The sequence below is a fragment of the Uranotaenia lowii genome, chromosome 3 (assembly GCF_029784155.1).
Source record: "Uranotaenia lowii strain MFRU-FL chromosome 3, ASM2978415v1, whole genome shotgun sequence".
Lineage (NCBI taxonomy): Eukaryota > Metazoa > Arthropoda > Insecta > Diptera > Culicidae > Uranotaenia > Uranotaenia lowii.
The window spans coordinates 364530932-364547250 of NC_073693.1; the positions used below are offsets into that span (position 1 = coordinate 364530932).

Sequence of the window (16319 nt, forward strand, 5' to 3'; positions counted from 1 at the left end):
GGCTGATTAAATCGAGGAGCCATTGTTGCTGTCGCTTGAGATTTTCAAGGTCACATCTCAACCTTGAACTTACCAAAAAAAATCCTGTTGAAATCGCTGTTGTTTGGTTCGACGAACAACGGTACCGGCCGAACAACACCCGCTTGTCATCACCCGGCCAAATTATCGACGGAAAACACCTTTTCGACCGAAAAACGCACACCCGATCGCGGAGGTGAGTAAAAAACCACGTACTTAATCCCATCGCCCGAATATTACTGCCAGCTGAAGCTGTACCGTACCCATACAAACCCACATGAAATTTTCTTTCGTCTCACGAACACAAATTGTATCCCCATATGAATGAGTTTCTGTTTGGCTATTGATTTGGAGCAACGGTATTTTGTATGATGCACTAACGGTACTGTGTGCAAATCGAACATCATACACCGGTCAACAAAATTTTGGATTCGAAAATTTTGGAATTGAATCCGTTCAACAAGTTTTCGATCAGGACATCGACGAGTTGGTCATTTACAAATTTAAACACGGAAACGAGGCGTGAAGTTTTCCTCGACTCGGAATTTGAGGCCTGGACGAGCATACCTGTAAAGGTGTTCAGCCTTATTTTTTTAAAAGTAAGTTAAGCTTTACAGTATATGTTCTTTGCCGAAGCTTGGTCGAATTTGAATATTACATCGATATTTTCTCGTATGTATCCTGTTAACTGATCTGGTCTGAGAACAAATCATCACCACCGCGGCGCATATTGAGGCGTATATTGGGGCGCATGTTGAGGCGCATATTGAGGCGCGTACCCACGTTTTTTGAAGACAACGCACACGTGTTCACGTCAACGCTTTCGGGAGTCGATCGATACCTGTAGAGGAGTGCAACTTTAGTTTCTTTAAAGTAAGTTAAGCTCTACAGTGTATATGTCCATTGCCGAAGCTTGAAATTAGTTCGAATACTCACCTGTTGTTTGTATTATTGTGAATCACTGCGTGCAACCGTTCAACGAGAACCATGGCTACTTCCGGCGCCTCATCATCTACTAGGAACCCACCGCTGAGGAATCTTCAGACTCGATTAAAGGCGATGCTGGAGATGTTCAAAGCACTAACCATTTTCTCGAATACTCTGGGGGAGGTAACATCGATTCAACAAATCCAAGTGAGGTTGGAAAAGCTGAATGATTTATGGGACAAGGTCAACGATGCTATCATGGATGTAGAAATGCATGATGAGTATTCGGCAAAGGAAGGCACATGTCCAAGCATTAGGTTGGACTTCACCACACGCTTCTACGATGCTAAGGCGAGCATGTTAGACCGGATCAAGGAGTTAGAAGGCAACGCAGCGAACACCAGTGTTCTGCAGTCCACCCGCATCATGGATTCATCCATTCAGCCAGTAACGGAGCACGTGAGGTTACCCCAAATTAGGCTCCAGACGTTCGACGGCAACATAGATCAGTGGTTAAGTTTCCGGGATCTTTTCCTGTCGCTGATCCATTCCAAGGTGGACTTACCGGATGTTGAAAAATTCCATTATCTGAAGGGATGCCTAGCCGGAGAAGCCAGAGCTCTCATCGACCCTTTGGCATTGACAAGGGCCAACTACACCATCGCCTGGGAAACACTGATGACGAGATACAACGATAGTAAGGTCTTGAAACGCAGACAAGTGGCAAACCTATTCAAACTCCCAAAGGTTACAAAGGAATCGTCATCGGAAATTCAGGTATTACTGGAAGGCTTCGAGCGAGTGGTGCAAACTTTGGATCCACTGGTGAAGACCGAGGATTACAAAGATCTATTGCTGTTGGAGGTATTGTGCGCTAGGTTGGATCCCGTAACTCGTCGTGCGTGGGAGGAGCACAGCGCGCTGCAGACCCAGGATACCGTAAAAGATCTCACCCAATTTCTACAAACGCGAGTCAAAATCCTTGCCTCATTACCATCAAAGGCTCAGGATACGAAGCTGGAACCCTCAAAACCTCTTAAAAAGAACTTCGCCTCTAGAACGAGCTACAGCGCAGCTCAGGTGTCATCCGTAACGTGTATTGCTTGCCCAGAGTCTCATCTGCTTTACACGTGTCCGACGTTTTTAAGGTTGAGTCCATCCGCTCGCGATAAACTATTGAGGCAGCATTCTCTATGCAGAAATTGTTTCCGACGTGGTCACCAAGCTACAGAATGCAGATCCATGCAAGTGTGTCGTAAATGCAGAGGAAAGCACCACACTTTAGTGTGCTTCAGAGAAGATGAAGGAGTCTATCGGAACCCACGAACAGCAACACCCCCCAGAAGAGGTCAACAATCATCTCAGCCAACAGATACATCAGCAGGAACAGTCTCGTCAAATGTTGCCAGGAACCATTCATCGACGATAATTCTCGCCACAGCAGTCGTTTTGGTTGAAGATGACACAGGAAAGGCTTTCCACGCAAGGGCTTTACTAGACTCCGGATCAGAAAGCAACTTCATGACAGAGAGGCTCTGTCAGCGGATGAAGATCTCCCGAAGGCGTTCCAATATCTCGGTGCTTGGGATCGGCAACGCAAACACAACTGTGAAGTACCAGATTTCAGCAGTTGTCAGGTCACGCACAACTAGTTTTGTTAAAAATATGGAGTTTCTACTTCTACCAACGGTTACCGCAGATCTGCCTACAACCAGCGTTACAGTATCATTATGGAAGTTCCCACAGGGTGTGGAACTAGCAGATCCAGGTTTTTTCCAATCGAAGGCGATAGATATGGTACTTGGTATACAGCATTTCTTTTCGTTCTTCCAAACCGACAACAAAATCCCGCTAGGCAATGGATTGCCCATGCTGAAAGATTCAGTATTTGGTTGGTTAGTCACCGGAGCAGTTGAACACCAGGGTTCAACTCGGCGCATCGTTTGCAATACGGCTTCTACAGTATATCTAGATGAACTTCTCACCAAGTTTTGGTCGTGTGAGGAGATAGGGTCTCCGAACATATTTTCCCCGGAAGAACAACGCTGCGAGGCGCAGTTTGTTCGCACAATCCAGAGGAGTTCTGATGGGCGATATACTGTGGGTTTACCGAAGAACGACCATGTATTTTCGACGATGGGCGAGTCGCGAGGCATAGCACTTCAGCGACTGCATGGCTTGGAACGTAGATTGGCGAGAGATCCCGAGTTGCGAAACCAATACAACCAGTTTATGGAGGAGTACGTGGACCTAGGGCACATGCGTAGGGCGCATGTGGGCCCAGAGAAGCGTTGTTATTTACCACACCATCCGGTCATCAAACAGGCAAGCACAACAACCAAGGTTCGAGTGGTATTTGATGCATCGTGTAAGAGCAGCAGTGGCGTTTCCCTGAACGATGCACTCCTGGCAGGACCTGTGATCCAAGACGAGCTACGAGCCCTTATCATGCGTTGCCGAATGAAGCGGATAATGATTGTCGCAGATGTCGAGAAAATGTTCCGACAAATAGGTATCGATAGAGCAGACATGCCACTTCAAAGCATTCTGTGGAGGAAAGATTCATCGGAGAACGTGGAAACGTATGAACTCACCACCGTTACATACGGTACAAAACCGGCACCGTTTCTCGCTACCAGAACACTGAAGCAGTTGGCCACAGATGAGCAGGAATCATATCCAATGGGATCCAAGGCAATCATGGAAGACGTCTACATGGATGACGTTTTGACTGGAACGGATAACGAAGAAGCGGCTTCGATACTCTGCGAACAACTTATCAGCCTAACGAAACGTGGAGGGTTTCGACTAAGAAAGTTCGCATCCAATTCGCCAACGGCCTTGCGATTAGTAGACGAGGAAGACCTTGCGTTGCCGCATACGACCGAAATACTATTGGATCCAGACCCGGCAGTCAAAACCCTAGGACTTGTGTGGCAACCCCGAACTGACATCTTGCGATTCAACTTCACCATATTGGATACCCCGGAAAACGAAAGGCTAACGAAACGAAAAATTCTGTCGGCAATAGCAATGTTATTCGACCCGCTTGGTATGGTAGGAGCTGTCACCACAACTGCCAAAATTTTCATGCAGAGGCTGTGGAAATTGAACGAGAAAGGAGAAAGGCTTGGCTGGGATCATCCGGTTCCACCTGAAGTTGAACGAGAATGGCATAATTTCCATCGGCAGCTCCACTTGATGAACGAGTTGAAGATACAGCGTTGTGCAATCATCCCAAATTCCGTTAAGATGGAGCTGCATTTCTTCTCAGACGCATCGGAGAAGGCGTATGGTGCCTGCGCATACATTAAAAGCATCGATCCACAAGGAAAGATTTTCGTGCATCTACTAGCGTCGAAATCGAAGGTCGCCCCTCTGAAATGCCAGTCGATACCCAGGTTGGAGCTGTGCGGAGCACTTTTATCAGCTGAATTATCCGGAAAGGTACGAGAGGCGTTGAAGGTCGAAACGGAGATGTTTTTCTGGACGGATTCAACATGCGTACTGCAGTGGTTGAAGGCGATTCCTACGACGTGGGCTACGTTCGTTGCAAACCGTGTAGCGAAAATCCAATCAGCGACGGAGAACTGTGTTTGGAGACATGTTCCAGGGGTACAGAATCCAGCAGATCTAATTTCCCGTGGCTTAAATCCCGATCAGATCCAGGAGAACAAACTTTGGTGGAATGGTCCCGAATGGCTCCTGAAAAATTATTATCCGGAACAACCCAGCAGCTTTTACACTGAGGTAGCAGATGCAGAAGTTCGGCATGTTGCAGCGAACCTGACAACAAGTCAGACCGATTTCGGAATGGAATACGTTAGCAAATTCTCGTCGTTCAACAAGCTTATACGCAGCACCGCATACTGGATGCGACTGATGCGAATTTTGAGGAAAAACGAAACAAATCCCAACAGTTTTCTAACGGTGGTGGAGCTTAGAGATGCCGAATACGCCGTAATCCGCCAAATACAGCAGGAGACGTTTCCCGAAGAATGGAAGTGCCTAGCCGAAGGGAAGGATGTTCATCGAAGTTCACCCCTAAGATGGTTCGTTCCTCGAATTTCTTTGGAGAATTTGATACGAGTTGGCGGCCGATTAGGGAAATCGGAGGCGTCAGAAGATACCAAACACCCTATAGTCTTACCAGCGAAACACCCTTTTACAGTTATGTTGTACGAACACTATCATCAGAAGTTGATGCACGCTGGATCACAGTTGTTGCTTAGTTCCGTTCGTTTGAAGTATTGGCCACTTGGAGGTCGGAATGTTCCCCGACAGATTGTACACAACTGTAAGCAGTGTTTCCGCTCCAAGCCGAGTCCCATTCAGCAGTTCATGGGTGAACTACCTTTAGCACGTGTAACAAGATCCAGACCGTTTTCCAAGACCGGCGTGGACTACTTTGGACCAGTATACGTTCGCTTAGCACCAAGACGACCAGCAATCAAGGCATACGTAGCAGTTTTCATCTGTCTTTGCACAAAGGCGGTACACCTCGAGCTAGTCTCAGACCTTTCAACGGACCGTTTCTTACAAGCATTGCGACGATTCACTGGGAGAAGAGGACATTGTTCGGATATTTATTCAGATAATGGGACTAACTTCGTTGGAGCTCGCAACTTTCTACGAGAATTGCTAAATCTTTTGCGTAATCGTCAACATCAGGAGAAGGTGTCCAAGGAGTGTGCAACAAACCATATACAATGGCATTTCATCCCTCCAGCAGCTCCTCACTTTGGAGGCCTTTGGGAAGCAGCAGTTCGATCGGCCAAGAAGCATCTTCTCAAGGTTCTTGGAGAAAACGCTGTTACCTTCGAAGATATGACCACGATTCTAGTTCAAGTAGAGAACTGTTTGAACTCGAGACCAATCACTGCGTTAAGCGATGACCCAAATAATCTTCAACCATTGACACCCGGGCATTTCTTAATTGGTGAGGCGTTTCAACAACTACCAGAAAGAGACTACAGTGAGATACCGATGAATCGACTAAATCAGAGCCAAGTTCTACAGAAGAAACTTCAGCATTTCTGGGATAGATGGAGTGTTGAGTATCTTACGCAGCTGCAAGGACGGTATAAGAGATGGAAGTCACCGGTTAAAATATCTGTTGGGAGACTAGTCATCATCAAAGACGATAATCTACCACCCTGCCGCTGGAAGATGGGACGAGTTGAGAAGCTGCATCCAGGATCAGACGGTGTTGTGAGAGTAGTAACTCTGAAGACCGCTACAGGACCTTCTACGCGACCAATTGAGAAACTTTGCATACTACCAGAAGCGTTTCAGCCTCAAGAAGATGACCCACGTTCCTACGAAAACCAGACAGATCAGACCACCCCCTTGTGTTCGTGAGATTGTTCTTTTATTTTCAGAAACGCAAGCGGTTTCAGGATGGGCGAGGATGTTGGGTTACTAGAGAGCGTATCGAAGACCCTTCTTACAACACTGAGTCACTGAGGAAGACGGACGATTAAGGGAGATTCATTTGGGAACTGTCAACATCTCTAATTAGCAGCTGATCGCTGCACCTGTCTGATGAGATAGAAAACGAAAATGTATCAAATTGTATTATTTTGTCCCTTACCAACAACACCATTTTTGTATTGTATCCAGTCCTTTAGTAATAAGTAGATTCGCCATTCGAAATAGATGATCGTTAAATGTAGTCAGTAAAATTGTAGTAATAAATGTTAAAGTTCAGCGTTGATTTTTCCTAAATAATGTGTTGTGAATAAATAGTACCAAAACCCAAATAAAGTTGTGATCAATAAATTGTGTGATTGTTAAACCCACGGATTTTCATTACGGAATTGGCACCGATAAAACCCCCCGTACGGAACGAGTACTTACCTGAAGGAAGCCCTACCAATTCGCCACCCAGAATCGCCCAAGGAACATACAGTCCACCCAAGGTACCCCAGCACCCCAACATTTTTGATAAGTCATGTGTGTTGTTTTTGAGTTAAATAAATAAATATATAAAACCTTTAAAATACTTAAAATCACCGGAAGTGGTATAAATTTATTGACTGAAGCCATCATTTTTTCAAAATGGCGGCTTCCGCTTTTCTTCTCAAAGTTGTAAATTAATGAAACATCCACAATATGGATGAAAGGACTCATAAAGTGCAAGTCTAATTTCGCTGTCTGACACCATCTTGAAATCTATTATTTTCCAACCTGCATGTTAATGACAATCGCTTGAAACACACAGAGTAAGGGTTCTGAGTGAAAGTAGAAGTCTAATTTAGCTATCTGACGCCTTTCGCGAATCTTTAAATGCTGAAAATATATAAAAAATTTAATAAATCCCCTAAAATATGCTATTGGGTGAAAGGGCCAAACCAGAAGGAGTCAAATTCCGCTATCTGACGCCATCTTGAATTCTAAGGTAGCGACTTCCACCGAACTTCAGAATGCTGTAAATCACTGAAAATCGTATGAAACTACCACAACATGGGTATTAGGTGAAAGGGCTAACGAGTAAAAGTGAAATATTCCTTTCTAACTTAAAAATGCTGTTATGCTTTCGATTAACTTAAAAATGCTGTAAATCACTGAAAATTTATTTCAAGATGGCGTTTGAGAACGAAGTTCTACTTCAATTTATGGTATCATTCCACCGGACATTCACAACAAATCCCTGATTTGTTTCGTTAGTCGTTGTCTGTCTTCATTTACTGTTGTAATACCTAAGGCATAAAACCGTTATAAAACTAATCAGCCATTTATCTTAGCATTATAAAGATATTAAGCATTAAATTGCCTAAGCCATGTTGGTTGAAAATAGAAGGGCACAAAATGACGCCATGTTGATTCACAATGTCAAATATTCGAAAATATTTTTTCAGGCCTATTTTCAATTTATTCCATCACGTTTGCGATGTCATTATGTCTTTTTTTACAATTATATTTATTGATTTTTTAAACGTATGTTCATTTGACACGTGCGGCGAGATGGAATGCTAGGTAGAAAAAAATGTAAAGGAATGAAGAACACGCGGATAGGCAGAGTTGTGTTCGAAGCTTCGGGCAGCACGGTTAACTTTTTTTTGGTTTTTTTTAGACGTTGTGAGGTGAATAAGTGTTTTTTTCTGAGTTAAGTTAGTGACTTTTAGTGACTGAATGAAAAAAAGAAAAAAAGGATGTACGCCATGGGGTGATTATTGTGATGGAGGAGGCAGTGGGGGAAGGTAGTGAACTGATTAAGTGGTAGTGAACTGAAACATCAAAGACAAACATGTGCGCACACGCAAAACGGAAAAGCAGCAATCGCAGCAAGCGGGCTGCGTCATCGCGAATTTTGAAGCTGAATATGGATGAGACGGATGAGCCGTTTAAAATTTTTCCCATATTTGTGCACCTTCATGTAAAGTACTCTTTCGTTAATCGGGTGATTTGCTAAAATAATTCCTCTAATTCTACGTCATGTTAAAATATACCTCTTATCGGACGCTTATTACGTCGGCCGTAAAACTAACAATAGGTTTTTTGTTGCTATTATTTTAATCGGGCGAGCAAACATTGTTGTAGGATTCCACGGCAATCCTCGGTTCGGTGCACAGTCGATCGATCCAGTCAGAATCTCATCCATTACGATTAGACAAAGTAGCGGTGATAAAATACATCCTTGTCTCACTCCAGCAGTTACCGGGATTGGCTCGGACAAGACACCGTCGTGCAAGACCTTGCACGAAAATGCCTCGTATTGTGCTTCGATGAGATGGACTAGTTTCTCTGGGACCCCTCGTCGCCTTAGAGCCGCCCAGATGTTTTCATGGTTAAGTAGGTCGAATGCTTTTTCGAAATCAACGAACACCAGCAGAAGAGAGTCCTGGAATTCGTTGATTTGTTCCAGTATGATTCGTAGCGTTGTGATGTGGTCCACACATGATCGTCCGGATCGGAATCCAGCTTGTTGCCGTCGGAGTGTAGCGTCAATTTTCTCCTGGATCCTGTTCAGGATCACTTTGCAGAGTACTTTGAGGGTTGTACCGTTATGCCTCGCCAGTTACCGCACTCTGTCAGGTCTCCTTTCTTCGGGATCTTTACGAGGATACCCTGCATCCAGTCGGCCGGGAATGATGCAGTATCCCAGATGTCGGCGAAGAGACGGTGCAACATTTGTGCTGACAGGGCAGGGTCGGCTTTCAGCATTTCAGCAGGGATGCAATCGATCCCAGGTGCTTTGTTGGATTTCATGTTCTTGATTGCCGCTTCTATTTCAGCCAGCGAAGGCGCTTCCGAGTTGACGCCATTTATGCGACTTACTGTTGGCGCTTCGAGCTGCGTGTTCTGTTGGCCAACGCTATTTGTGACTCGGAAGAGTTGTTCGAAGTGCTCAGTCCATCGTTTGAGCTGATCTGTTCGATCGGTCAATAACTGACCTGCTCGGTCTTTCAGCGGCATTCTTGCATTAGTCCTTGCACCACTGAGGCGGCGAGAAATGTCATAAAGCAATCGGATATCTCCATTGGCGGCGGCTCTTTCTCCCTCTTCGGCTAGGGAGTTTGTCCAGGCTCTCTTGTCTCGTCTACAAGCTCGTTTAACTGCCTTTTCCAGCTCCGCATATCGTAAGCGGGCGGCTGCTTTGGCTGACCCGGTACATGCCTGCTCAATTCCGACTTTCGCCTTTCTTCGATCATCGACCATCCTCCAAGTTTCATCCGACATCCATTCACTGCTTCTTCCACACACTTTACCGAGAGTACCATGGCTCGTCGTGATAAAGGCATTCTTGATTCCACACCACTGTTCTTCGACTGTTCCGTCTGTTGGCAATTCCGAGGCTGCTCGCCCAAACACAACCGGATATGCAGAGCAAACTCGACGACCTCACCGAAAGTTCCAAGGCAGCAGGTCTCAAAGTCAATGTCGGAAAGACCAAGTCTATGGAGATCAACACAGCAAATCCCTCCAGTTTCATGGTAGCTGGGCAACAAGTTTAGAAAGTGGAGTGCTTCCAGTATCTTGGTAGCCAGATAACGCCTGATGGTGGTACCAGGAAAGACATCGAAACCCGGATCAGAAAGGCCCGATTTGCGTTTGCGAGTCTCCGAAACATCTGGCGGTCACGCCAGATCTCTCTACGAACAAAAATCCGAATCTTCAACTCAAACGTCAAATCCGTATTGCTGTACGGGTGCGAAACTTGGTGCACATATGCGGTAACGACGCGAAAACTGCAAGTTTTTGTAAATCGCTGCCTGCGGAATATTATCCGCGCTTGGTGGCCTGGCAACTGGATCTCAAATGAGGAACTTCATCGCCGGTGTCATCAAAGGGTGCTAGAAATCGAGATTCGGGAACGTAAGTGGAGATGGATTGGGCACACACTGCGGAAAGATGAAAACGATATTTGCAGAGAGGCGCTAGATTGGAATCCAGAAAGTCATCGAAGAAGAGGCAGACCCAGAAACTCGTGGCGGCGAAGCCTAGCCGCTGAAATCCGAAATGTCGACAAAAATCTTGACTGGGACCAGGTGAAGACGCTGGCTCCGGATCGTCAACAGTGGAGGTCTTTTACAACGGCCCTTTGCACCGGTGGATCGGCGCGGGATCATTAAGTAAGTAAGTATCATGGAAATACCAGTTGATTTTGGGAAAAAAAGAGAATTTTGCCTGAATCATAGGTCGGCAACCTGCGGCTCGCGAGCCGCATGCGGCTCTTTTGATGTCAAGCTGTGGCTCTTTAGTTCACTGCGCTAATAATAAATATATACATTTTTGAATAAAATATTTATAAAATCTTGCTAAAGCGATAATTGAGTCTTGCACACAGATTTTCATATGAATTTGAAAATTTTAAAATGAGAACTATAAAATTGCATCCGCTTTAGGAACAACCGGAAAGGACCAAATGGCAAAACAGCATTTTTTGAAGCCTGAATTTACAACTTTTTGCCTTTTACTTTTTTTTGAAGCATCATCAAATTAAATTTATAATTAACCATAATGCAAAGAATAACTTTTTTTTGAAAACAACAAAACTTATATCAATTATTAACTTCCAAAACGTGTGTTTATTTTTGAATCATATTGATACCTCAGTAGCATTCCAAATTGCCCGGTTTAACTGGGGCTTGTCCAGATTTAAAAAAAAAAATGGAATATGTCAGGATCCAGGATTCAGGATCAAGATCCACGATCCAGGATTTTCCACAATTTTTTACGAAATTCTACATTTTTAATTTGATTTAGCAAAATAAATTTGCATGCATTTTTTAACAACATAGCCAAAACGTGTAAGCATCCTGGAAAATGACAAGACTTGCGTCCTTCATTTTTCTTTTCAACGTTATCTCTGTTACATAAAACATGCATTGCAGAGATAACTACGACCAGGCCAACCATATGGTGAATACCGCAAAAGATTCTGGAGCCAGGGGAGGAATAAAGCGTGGAGTTCCCTACCAAACGCTTCATATGGATTACTTATATACCTACAGCATAATTTGAAAATAGCTACACTAATCTAATGACATTATGTGACATAATGGAAAAAGTTGGATCTCACCAAATAAGTCTTGAAAGTTTTCGACTAGAAACTTCTCCCTCTAGTCTGGACCAGCTGGCTTTAAAATTCCTTCTGAAGTCCTCCAATCACGATTCAGCATGCCGAAACAAAACACGAATCACTCCGGGAACTACCACCAGTCACTTAATCTATCATTTTCCACTGTTTAATTCTAAAATTTTTAGTTTTATTGTAATTTAATTAAAAAAATTCTGGACGAAAACAAAAACACGTGCGTTGCCTAAAAGTCATGGCTTACTCCTTCGGATGTTGCCGGCCTAGATTCCTTTAAAAAAAACTGGAAAGCCTACTCAACAAATAACGGGTTAAAAATTTAAAAGATAATTCCTAAACTATGAATTGAAATTTTCAAATAAAGCTTGACGAATCAGCATTGAGAATGAATGAAAATTTCATTTGTTAAAATCTATTTTAAAACTTAATAAATGGCTGAATTATCAAAATATTTTCATTGACCTTTTCAGCTAATATTTACAAAAAGCACACCAATTCTGAACGAAGTTCTAGTAACTGACATTGTTCTTTTAATTAGTTAATCACCTTTGATTTATTTTCGTTAGTTTTTGTTTTGGAAATTTAAAAGCATCCTTGTACGAGTTTGCTGTTTAAAATGTAGGGGAAATAAGGGCATAATGGCCACCTTAAGGAAAACGCTTATTTAACCATAGAGATCAGCTATAATATATGAATTACATCATTGTTTCGTGTTCAGACACTCAAATAGTCTATTGCCTAATTGGATGAAACTTGAAAAAGTAGATAAAAACGTTCAAAAATTCATTTTAAAATTTTTTGCCGAAAGCTGAAAACCAGTCACTCTAGGGGCATAATGAGAACCCCCCCCTGGTGCAGTATAAGCACCATTTTTCGGGGCAAGATGAGAGTTTTCTGCCGGGGAATCTAGCAGCGAATTCTGAATAATAGAGCTACAGCTTGACTAGTTTACATCTGACGATTTGGCCTATTGGTAAGGTGTCGGGGAGATAATCAGTACACTCGAGTTCGATTCCTGGTCAAGTTGATTTTTTTTCCATTTATCATTCATGATCGATGCATTTTGCACTAAACGGTGAGGCGTAGATTCATCAAATAAAGCAGTAACAAAATAATCTAGGTCTGTTTGTAAATTTCAAACGATTAACACATGCTCACACATTATGTTTCTGGTGTTTTGTTTGACGTATGATGCTACTAGCCGTATAATGTAACATTGAAATAAATCAATCATGAATGGTTTGTGCAAAAAATCCCCTCGAACTGGAATCGAACTCGAGCCTACTGACCATCTCTCCGACACCTTACAAAAAGGCCAAATCGACAGATGATACAAGTCAAGCTGTAGCTCTATTATTCAGTTGACTTCATCGAGTTGAATTCGTTGCTAGATTATACGGCAGAAAATGCTCATCTTTCCCTGATTAAAAGTGCTCTGTTTTAAGTAAAAACGCGTTTAAAATTGATTAAAGTGAAAAATCAAAAATTTTATGATGATGAAAATTGAGAAATAATGTGTAAATCATTTTGCAGTGCGTACATTTCAGATCAAGATGATTTAAAGGTCATTAAAGCTTATTTGGTGGTGCTCAAAAATTATAATATTTTCGTCACTTGAGAACCTAGCTGGATATTATTAAATATTTCTGTAAGCAAAATAAGCATATTTATTTTTTGCTGAAAAATTAATACTCTTGGTAGTACGAAAAAAATCCGCATGAAAATTTGTTTAAGAAAATACGTGCTTTTATAGAAAAAAGCAATGCTTATTACGCCCTGGGTGCTCGTTATGCCCTTGTCTCCCCTACTGTTTCTTTATTATTCACGAATTTTCACAATCCTGAAGAATCACATGTGACATGAAATAATATTTTTGAGATTTCCAAACGCATAAAATTCTGAAGACACGTTCACTTGAAGTCACGAATTTTGAAAATTCTACACGTATTCAGGAGAAAAACTTTTGAAGATTAAAATTTTCGACTACTTAAATTAAAGTTGAATTTTTCCTTTTAGTTCTGGATTTTGGAAAGGATTAGCTAAATCTGGGGAATGGCTTAAAAAAGTTTGATCATTTTTAGAAAATTTATTTTGTTATTTTAAAAGCTTTTCTTTGCCGAAAAAACTTTGAATATTCTGATTTTGTAAATACGTTCAAATCATTCTGGATTGAATACTTTCTTGACCTGATATCTGCCATCATATTAAAATTGATATACAATCAAACCATGTTAGAAGAATTGACGATCCAGAAGGGAATCCATGTAGTTTATGCTAATCAGAAACAGATTCAAAAGACAAAATTCAAGAGTTTGAAAAAAAAACTATAATGGCTTTAATTTTCGTAAACCTTTCATTGATTATTCTTTTTTTTTATATTTCTTATATTAAAAACAAATACAACACAACTTTAATGTGGCTCTTTCAAATTTTGAAATTTTGATAACTTAAAGTTTTTGGCTCTTCCAACTCAAAAGATTGCCGACCACTGGCCTAAATAATAATACTTCAAACGTACTCTTGATACCAAAACTACGTACTGTTGAGAACAAACAGGCATTTCTAAGCCCGTTGCTCAAATTCCGGCAAAAAATAAAACCATTATTACCAAAAGCACTATTTTTGTTCTTGAATATTGAGAACTCTTGTTGACATGATCGACATGGGATTCGAATCAACGTGACTCAAAATCAAAAGATCGCTCAATCCTGGTCTATAGCATTTTTGGATTGGAAAGCATGAAAGGGTGGTGGTACTTTTAAAAAATCGTGAAATTTTTGGCGATTAAAACCTATCATCAACCTATATTTTTCTCAAAAAGTGGGTCAATAGGGGAAAACTGTACAAGACAAACCAGCGGAGTAAGATGGCCCATGCCATTTTTTTTTCAAAAACACGCCAACTTATGGCTACGTAAAGTATGCTTAGTAAAAAAAAAATGCGCAATACATGTTACTATGTATACATTTGATCTAACAACTACTTTATTTTATATAATCATTATTCTATTTCTGACCACCCTTCTGGCATGGTGCGTTCTGTCCACTAGTTTCGGCGTTCTACCCCACAGTGTGTTCAATTCGGTTCTTACATGATTTTTAGCGCTGTAAATAGCTGTAAATAGTAATGTAAAATTAATTGGTGCGTTCTGTACAGTTTTCCCCTAAATGGGAAAAAAAACAAATAACGATTCACTTAGATAATTGTCACAAAGTAGGGAGGCCGAGTAGTTAAATGTGAAAAATCAACAAGCAGCAACTACTCTAAGTGAACCCTAAAAATTGCAATCATCGCTAGAATCGGATGCGCATCTAAGAAAGCACATGTAGGTAAGTGCTACGTTTTTTGCTCGATTGTGTATTCACAGCACAGAAAACAAACCAACTGGCCTACTGTGTTTTGGAATGTGTGATCAAAAGTCGATCAAACTTCCTATACAGAGTAGTTTGTTGTACGGCAAAGGCAAACCGCCACACTTGCATGCTTTCCAATACAAAAATGCCGTAGACTCACAATGTTCAATACCTTTCCTAAACTTTATCCTACGAAGCTCATCCGATTCTCACCTATCCGCCTGTTCTTCATATAAATGTACAGTGAAAACCCGATTTTGTCACACACCGATTTTGTCTACCCCCGATTTTGTCTACCCCTGATTTTGTCTCATTTTTTCACCCGATTGTGTCATCATATTTTATTCAAAGCATAAATACTAAATATCGCCTTTTTTTCATTTTCGTTGGATATTTTAACGTTGAAATTATTTTGAAGGAACGAAACTGATGGATGATTACATCGATATTGAAAGTGAAGATGATTGATCAGGGACGTATCAAGATTTTTACACAAAAAAGTCAAGTTTTGAACAGGTTTTTTGTTATTATAATTTTAATCAAATCAAAGTGTTTTATATTGTTTGAGCTTTCTTCAAAGCAACCTCTCGTATACGTCGCAAGGAGATGACCTCATCTATCGAGAGATCTGAAGCATCAGCCGCTGTATTTCACTCTAAGCATCGTGCATCCAGAAACATACATCCCTCAACGTTATGCTCTTCAAGCCTTGACCTATATCGATTTCGCGAGCCATGACATGCAGCAGAAGTTTTTGACGATATTTTAGTGTACAGTTTTGAATTACATTCTGGTCCATGGGTTGAATCACTGCAGTCACATTTGGAGGCATAAAAAAAAACAGTTATCAAACCATCATCGCTTTCTAGCTCATCATTCATATGATGTGCTGAGCAATTATCTAGTAACAACACAGCTTTAGGAGGAATAGACATTTCGGCTGAAAATTAGCATACTGCTGATACGAAGTCCTGGAGGAACCAGTTTTGGAAAATCACTCAAGTCATCCAGGCATTTTTAGAGACGAAATATGCGACGGGCACCTTAAAATTTTTGAAAGCTCTAGGATTTTTTTTATTTTCCGATGATAACCATCTGTAACTTGTGGTCTCCGGTTGCATTACAATATGGCATAAAAGTTATTCGCTGTTTGTCAACTTTACACCCTGCAGCATATTTCTCGCTAGGACCAAGTGTTTCTGATGGAAGCATTTGAAAAAACAATCCAGATTCATCTGAGTTGTAAATCATTTGAGCTGTTAGCAGAAGTGATGTTGCCTCAGTGGTCGGTTTTGATTTTGATTTAAACAGAAGCTTTGAGTCTAATCTTCAGTAATTCCAAAAGAAATAATTTGATCATTAGGATTTGAACCATTTTAGATTACTTAATTTTCTGATAATAACGATCGAAACAAGGTGTTTAAAGAAACGTAAAAACAATATTGTATGATAATTTGGTGTAAAAAGGACCTATTACTAGT

The 16319-nt window shown here is 41.5% G+C and overlaps 1 protein-coding gene across 1 annotated transcript; it reads left to right on the forward strand.

Moving 5' to 3' along the window:
- Window positions 1–1005: 1005 nt before the first annotated feature.
- LOC129754040 (uncharacterized) lies at window positions 1006–6306 on the forward strand. Its single transcript, XM_055749897.1, has one exon. It carries the CDS (start codon window positions 1006–1008, stop codon window positions 6304–6306), a length of 5301 nt encoding a protein of 1766 aa, XP_055605872.1.
- The last annotated feature ends 10013 nt before the right edge of the window (window positions 6307–16319 follow it).

What these genes read in the sequence shown, in the direction of transcription:
- LOC129754040 (XM_055749897.1), top strand. Translation starts at nt 1,006, where the DNA reads ATGGCTACTTCCGGCGCCTCATCATCTACTAGGAACCCACCGCTGAGG.